Here is an 8,122-nt window from a genome sequence, read left to right on the forward strand (position 1 = left end):
CGTGCTCGGTGCATCGAGCAGCGCCGTGCCAGCGGCGGACAGCACACTGCCTCGCCAGCGGCATGGACGTCGTCCATCCGAATGAGCAGCGTTGCGGATGCTCTAATGAAGAAGAGGTCATATCTGGTGAAGAAGAAGAGGTGCGGCGGTTTAACTATATAATCCCAGAGTTAATAGGTTAGTGGGTAAGTGGCAATGAATTTCATTAGTGGGTAGTTAATCATGAAAAAAATGAAAAGTCAATAGTATTAATATTTCATTTAGGTTACTCGATACTTAAATTTAATAATATAGTAAGTATGTTAATATTTTTATATTATCAATGACATTTATGTAATTATTCCCAAAACTCTCTTTATATGTATAGATACCAATAAGAAAAGAGCACGTCATCATTACTGATTAATAGGTAATGAAAATAAAGTGGGCTTTGGAGTTTAGATATGGGCCTAGATATTAATTGAATAGCAGCCCATAATATTTTATGATAAATTATTTTGTATCGCCTTCTTCATTTCACCTTCACAGCCATGGCCTTGCCAGCGGCTTCAGCTTCTGCAAAATCAATCTTCAAAAAGCTGCTGCTTCTCAATTCTCCGCACAAATTCTCTCCCGCTCGCTTCTCCGCTTCCGCCACAGTGAATAGTGCTATCAGAAGCAAAGGCAAAAGCAAAATCAAAAGCGAGCCAAATCAGCAGCAGAAGCAGAAGGCAGAGCTGCTAGTGAAGAGGCGAACGCGGTCAGATAGGGAGCTCGACGAGGATGTTTTCTCCAAGCACTATGGGGATGATACTTCTGCTCATGTCCCCGTCATGCTCGGGGAAGTGCTTGACGCCTTCGCCACCGTCAACCTCAAATCCTTCGTCGATTGCACTCTCGGCGCTGGCGGACACTCCGCCGCGGTTTGTCAATCTCTTTGATTTGCTTAATTTGTTCGAGTTGATTATTTGCTAATTCAATGCGTGTATGTTGGTTATGTGGTGAAATTTTTGGGGTTAATGTGATAAATTAAGAGATGATACTAATTTGATATCCTCTATGAGCTGGTCGGAAGTGTGATTTTTTCGTTGCATTAGCCTCTTGGAGAAATAAGTAAGATAGTTTCTGCAGAAATTAAGTTTTAGTTTTTCCTTTTTTATCCTGAGTTCGAGTATTGAAGTTGGATATATCGTTAGACTGTATGAGACGGGAATGAAAATCCACAACATCTAGAACTTTTAGGTAATTCGAGTACTGGCATCAAGAGGGTGTGCATTTGTGCAAAATCACAGTTTATGTGGGCCTTTGCATACTAAATTGGATGGTTTCATGTAGCAGATCACAGGTTAATGTAGAAGTGTAGAACTGAAGTTAGAAGATTGTACCGATGTTCGTGCTAAAACCTGTGAGATAATTAACACAAAGAACATTGGGATTAATGACGTTTCTGCAGCTATTCAATCGCGTAATTTGTGGAGTACTAGTCTTATGGTTGTCCATCAACTTCATATGGCTAGCTAACTAAAGCTCTCTTGAAATCCAGATTATTCAGGCCCATCCAGAAATGGAGTTTTATGTCGGATTTGATGTTGATCCAGTTGCCCATCAAATAGCTCTGGATAAAATTAATTATGTGTTGGACAAAGATTCAGGCCACTCTAGAGCACACTTACAAGTTCACACACTTGTGAAGAACTTCAAAAGTATTAAAACTGCGCTTCATGATATTGATGAGAATCGTTCACCAGGAGTTCAAGGAATTTTGATGGACTTAGGAATGTCATCCATGCAGGTACACTGGAAACCATGTTTCATACTTCAGGAGTAACACTCCCTCCGTCTAAATACTTTTCTCACCTGTGATCTGCAGGTCAACAATGCTGAAAGGGGATTTAGTGTACTATGTGATGGACCTCTGGATATGCGGATGAATCCCCAGGTAACTACTGCTGCATCAAGGCCATTAATCCCTTCATAACTTTTTTTTAACTCTATATGCAGTATGATAATTATGTTGTACTATATAGAAAGATATAAAATCTAGATTAACTAAAAGAGTGGCAGAGAACTATGCAGCTTTTTATTTAATTAGAGTTTTCAGCCAAGCAAACCATTCATTTATCCCACACATGGAGAAAAGGAAGAATTAGAACAAAGCAAGACAATGTGACACCCTATATGTTGACGGCCATCAAATGTATTAATTCTGTGGATACTATATTGATAACCCCAATTAACTTGATTCTACAAATGATATTCTACATGTGGTAAAGATTGTCATGTTTATGCACTTCTGCAAATGAATAGGTGAGAAATTTCAACTGGTTATTTCCTACTATTATAATTGCATGTTATATTTATTCTGGCAATTATTTGTTAGAATAGCATGACTCATGTTTGCTTGGGCTACTCTATTTTGTTTCTGAGTAAGATTATGGAGTCAATGGCCAATATTGTTTTGAGCTCCCTTTTCTAGGTGTTCCTGGTTTAAATGAAATGTTCATTAGGTTTGTCCTCCAACTGATCAGAGCAGGGTGTGACAGGCTAGCCTAAAGGCCGAAGACATTTTAAATTTATGGCCAGATGCTGAATTGGGGCGAATTTTACGGGACTATGGTGAAGAAAGCAATTGGTTCACTCTCCATAAGAGAATTGTCAGGGCTCGGTCGACTGGTGGATTGCATACTACACGTCAATTAGTTGACCTCATTCGAAACTCAAGTTCTTCTGCAAAAGGTGCGTCCTTTTGTGTTTCCATTTTATTCATTGTTGTCTGTAATTGCCTGTGTATCTTGGAAGACCTTTTAATGATATGAATTTTGATCTTTGATAAAATTTCCTACATTCCACTTGACACGAATTCTCCATAACTGAAGGAGGAGGTAGGCAGGGATGGATTAAGACTGCAACACGTGTGTTTCAAGCATTGAGAATAGCTGTGAACGATGAACTCAACACGTTGAAGGATTCCATCAACTCTTGTTTTGATTCCCTTGGTCCTGGAGGAAGGCTGGCTGTCATATCGTTCCATAGCTTGGAGGACAGAATCGTGAAGCAGGCATTTTTAGACATCATAAACCGTTCTGATGACGGAGCTAAGCAGTTGAACCATTCAGAAAAATTGGATTCTTACAAGGAAAAAGAAGCATGGATTAAACAGATCGTGCGAGGCAAGGACGCCAATATCCTAACAAAGAGACCGGTGACACCATCTGAATCCGAGGAGAGACTGAACCCTCGAAGTCGAAGTGCTAAACTTAGGGTTATTGAGAAGGTATGATGAAGGATGTGCATATCCTTCCGATGTACCATTCATTTATCAGTTTAATTTATGTTTGTGGCCAATTGATAATTCATCTTTTAGATCGAGTTTCTCATGCTCACTCTCTAAAACTCAAAGGGCTATTTATACTAAAAATATCAGTATGAAGGAATCTAAGATGTTGCTTGACTCGAATTTGGTACATCTTACCATTATTTGACCAATTTGGTTCGACAAAGTACATCTTGTATTCCAAATGTTTAACACATTATTACTAGATTTTGAGACAAAAATCTCATATCTAATCTAAATTGAAGATAATGGTTGTATTTAATGTTTGATATACTATAACCTAGTATTTGAACTTTTTCTATAATAATAATAATAATAATAATAAAACTCCTCCTGCCCTATGTCGGTTATGAGGTCCGATTTGCCATTTAGATCTTTCCTCAATTAGAATCTTGGTTTACTTTTACTACTAATATAATTGATAGTTTAACTCATGCTCTATTAATTCATTTATTCTTTTTTAATTATAAAATTAATAATTAAAAAATAGAATTCAGATTTTACTATATTTTTTATAAAATTAGTGTAAATTTAATGGGATTCTAAATAGCAAATACTCGCGAATAGGAGTCCCGATCTCACTTTTGTAATAGGGTCTCACTTTTCACTAACTCATTCCACTCACTTTTCACTAACTCATTCCACCCAATCTTGGTTTTTTATGTTCTTCTCATTATTAACCGTTAGATCTGATGCAACAACGGTCCAGATTGAAGCTCCATATTTGTATCCGTGTTGCATTATTGAACCTGAGTATATGCATTATAAGGGTAAAATTGTCATCCGACCAAAATTGAATTGCCATATTTTGGAATGGCCGAAATTATTGGGATTTGAAACTTCAGTCTCTTCATTGTCTCTCATTAAACGCTGTAAAACTACTTTCCCCTCTCTCCACTCTCTCCACCCTCTCCACACTGTAAACTAGATCCCGAACGCCGCTCGGTAGGCAGCGAAATATTCAACAGCATTCGTCAACGATTACGACACCCACCCTCCACCGTTGCTAACACCGAATCGCAACCGGCGACAAGGTTCATGACTTCGCTTTAATGACTTGGTAGGCACGAAAACTATAAATTGGTACATCCAAAATTGTCGTTGCTCATGAAATTTAGACGGGTTTTTATTGTTTTGGGTATACAAGCATGGAATTTGGTATCAGACTGGGTTTTATCGTTTGTTCTGACATCTGTCTTTATCCGCCGGGTTTTTTATGTTTTGGGTTTGAAAGCATGGATTCTGGTATCTGATTTTGTTCTTTTCCGACAGATAAAATATGCATAAGCGAGGACGTCCGCGCTCACAACCATTCCAAGCTGCAGGTATATTTGCGACGCTGCTTGTGCAATTCAATATCGTATCTGTCAATTTTGTGGAATGATACTTGTATGTTTGATTAGTGCATTATGTATATATGTAAGCGTCATTATGTGCAGCAAAGGATGCATTATGTAGGGCGTTGTGTTTTACTGACTAAACTCATGCAAAATTAAATATGTGCATTATTTATTTTGGACTGTGCATTATGTACCATGATTTTTGCATTATGATGTCTATAGTAGAAATTAGTACGGGTATTGTCTGTGATGGTTAAGCAACTCAGTCAAGATTCAATATGGTTATTATTTAGTGTGGGAAGTGCAGTATGAATATGTAATTATGCATATGTTGGAGTTTATGGTTCATTATGAGTTATATTCTTGATATTGGTTACTAGTCTTTGTGTGTAATACATGTGCATTTTTTGGTTTAGACAATGCATTATGTCCTATGAAATTTACATTATGTGAATTATATTATGCATTATCAAAGGGTATTATTAGTATCTGTCATGCCATTGTGCAGAGGTATTGATTGTATTTGTTAATAGCCTTAGATTATAAACTAAGATTCAACTTGTTGATTAAATTGATAAATATGTTATGTGATGGTAATAAGTGCATTATTTGCTTTGTCCTACGCATTATGGGTACAGTTTTATGCATTATTTGTTCTGACTGGAGCATTATTTGTTGTGATATATGTCAATCCTTGTGCTGCTCATATCATGTTGTCCTTTAATTTGGTGATAATTTTCTGATGTTTTGATTGTATTTGGTCCAAAGCAGAGAAGCAGCTTAGAGACGAGATAGACGACGCAGTGGACGACATTATACCAGTTGCGTTGGCCAAAAAACGTTGGCATTATTCTGCATTAATGCTTATCATATTTCACGTAATGTAAATGACACAGTAAATAATGCAATGTATAAACCAAATAATGCACTTATTCAGAAACGTATTATGTGCAGTACGTTTATTTATGCAGAGCATTACGTATACATACAAAGGCATTATTTACAATATATTATGCATTATGAGATTTATCATGTGTATATGGGTGAATTGGTTTTATAGTCCTGAACAGGCGTGTAATTTTTTAGTTTCTTACGTACTTTTGTATTTTGGTATATTATGTGTGTCGGCTTAAACTACTACCCTAACAGTTAACATATCATGCATTATATATTTAATAACTTGCATTATCTATTAACAGTTGGTGCATTATGTGTATCGGCTTAAACTACTACCCTAGCCACGCCAAAATCTAAGCCCTTAACGGCGGACTAATACTCGAGGTCTTTCGTAGAGGTTGTCTTGCTTACACTATACCACACCCTAGCCCCCGGAATTGGGCAACCCTAGGGGTATGAATGAACCCTAAACTCCAAATAATCAAAACCAGACAAAACGGCTAAGAAGATCAATACATTGCAGTTAACATATCATGCATTAAATATTCAATACCATGCATTATCTATAAACAGTTGGTGCATTATGTGTGTCGGCTTAAACTACTACCCTAGCCACGCCAAAATCTAAGCCTTTAACGGCGGACTAATACTCGAGGTCTTTCGTAGAGGTTGTGTTGCTTACACTATACCACACCCTAGCCCCCGGAATTTGGCAACCCTAGGGGAATGAATGAACCATAAAACCTAAATAATCAAAACCAGACAAAACGGCTAAGAAGATCAATACATTATAGTTAACATATCATGCATCATATATTCAATAACATGCATTATCTATAAACAGTTGGTGCATTATGTGTGTCGGCTTAAACTACTACCCTAGCCTCGCCAAAATCTAAACCCTTAAGGACGGACTAATACTCGCGGTCTTTCGTCGAGGTTGTGTTGCTTACAATATACTCCACCCTAGCCCCCGAAATTGGGCAATTAAACCCCAAATAATCAAAACCAGACTAAACGACTAAAAGATCAATACATTGCAGTTAACATATCATGCATTATATATTTAATAACATGCATTATCTATAAACAATTGGTGCATTATATGTGTCAGCTTAAACTACTACCCTAGCCACGCCAAAATCTAAACCCTTAAGGACGGACTAATACTCGCGGTCTTTCGTAGAGGTTGTGTTGCTTACACTATACTACACCCTAAATGTTCATTGCATATCACATATAATGCATTATAGAAACTAAACTATGCATTATACTATACAATTTGTAGATTATGTATATCACATATAATGCATCGTCGTCTTCGTCTTCATCGAAATCTCGATCGAAAACCTTGTGTTAGACGTGAGGATTTTGATTTTTCCTCTGATAATTCCTCAGCAGATACCTCGCCACCTCCTCGACGGGGCGGTTTTGATCCATGACGGGCGCCATGTGCTCTTCGTTGATCACGCTTCTGATGTTGTTCATGTTTAACCAACCCATCCTTAACGACAATCACGCTGACCGGAGAGAATCTCACGGATCTATTTGCGCCGGTGGAGTGGTTTCCTCTTGACGACGGCGTTTTGCTGAGGCAGGATCGGGAGAACGACGAAGCGGATGAGCACTTCGATGAGTTTCTGGATTTCAGCGACGGCGACACGTCACCGTCGATTTTGCTCTTCTTCATGTTTCCGCCGGCGAAGAACGAGTTCAGGAATTCGGCGAGTTTGCCGCCGGGGGAAATCGGTTGCTTCACCTTCTTCAAATCGCCGTAGATTTTCCGCGCTCACAGCCGACGGCAACGTATTCGGATCAATTGTGGGAGTGGAGTGCGATATCGGAATCAGAGGCAGGAAGGAATTGAGCAATATGTTCAATCTATGAAAAGAAACGATAACCGTGAAGATCTTAATGGAGTAAATTAAGGAAGATTCCATAACTAACAAAATATTGTATTTCAATTTTGCCCTTTTCGATTTTTATTAGAATTAAATTTAATGATTTAAGCCAATAATTTAGGCCATAGGATGTAGGAAATCAACGGCTGAGATCAAGAAGGAAATAGTAGAAAAGATGGGAAAAGGAAATGAATACATCCCTATATATATATATATATAATCTATATATATATATATATGATTGTATATATATATATATATATATATATATATATAGGGTCATGATCTATGGCAAACACCTCTTAACCATATAACTAGAGAACAAATAATAGCCACAAGATCAAAAAAATCAAGGACTAATATTAATTTTCAAATTTAATGAGATATTAGCTCCCTCATTCACAAATTTACTCCATAATAACAAGTCAGGGGTATTATAGTCATTGCACAGTGAATTAAATCCTTTGATTCACAGCTGTCCTTTGATTTTGATCGGCCGCTGGTGATCGACCTCTCGATTCCGGCGAAGAAGCTGGAGTGGATCGTGTTCGCGGGTGGTGACGATGATGATCATCATGAGCGGGTGGTGGAGGAGCAGCAGCACTACAGGGGGTGAGGCGGCGGCTCTATCGCACGCCCAATTGCTGTAAAAAAACCTGAACCACCGCCGC

General features: G+C 38.0%; 1 protein-coding gene across 1 annotated transcript; it reads left to right on the plus strand.

The window, feature by feature from the left end:
* Positions 1–512: 512 nt before the first annotated feature.
* Positions 513–3,436, plus strand: LOC121785343 (ribosomal RNA small subunit methyltransferase H-like). The gene is made up of 5 exons (XM_042183725.1): positions 513–902; positions 1,523–1,771; positions 1,850–1,918; positions 2,523–2,715; positions 2,856–3,436. Exons 1-5 carry the CDS (start codon positions 531–533, stop codon positions 3,257–3,259), a joined length of 1,287 nt encoding a protein of 428 aa, XP_042039659.1. The 5' UTR covers positions 513–530; the 3' UTR covers positions 3,260–3,436.
* Positions 3,437–8,122: the final 4,686 nt, after the last annotated feature.

This window comes from Salvia splendens, chromosome 21 (assembly GCF_004379255.2).
Source record: "Salvia splendens isolate huo1 chromosome 21, SspV2, whole genome shotgun sequence".
Classification (NCBI taxonomy): Eukaryota; Viridiplantae; Streptophyta; class Magnoliopsida; order Lamiales; family Lamiaceae; genus Salvia; species Salvia splendens.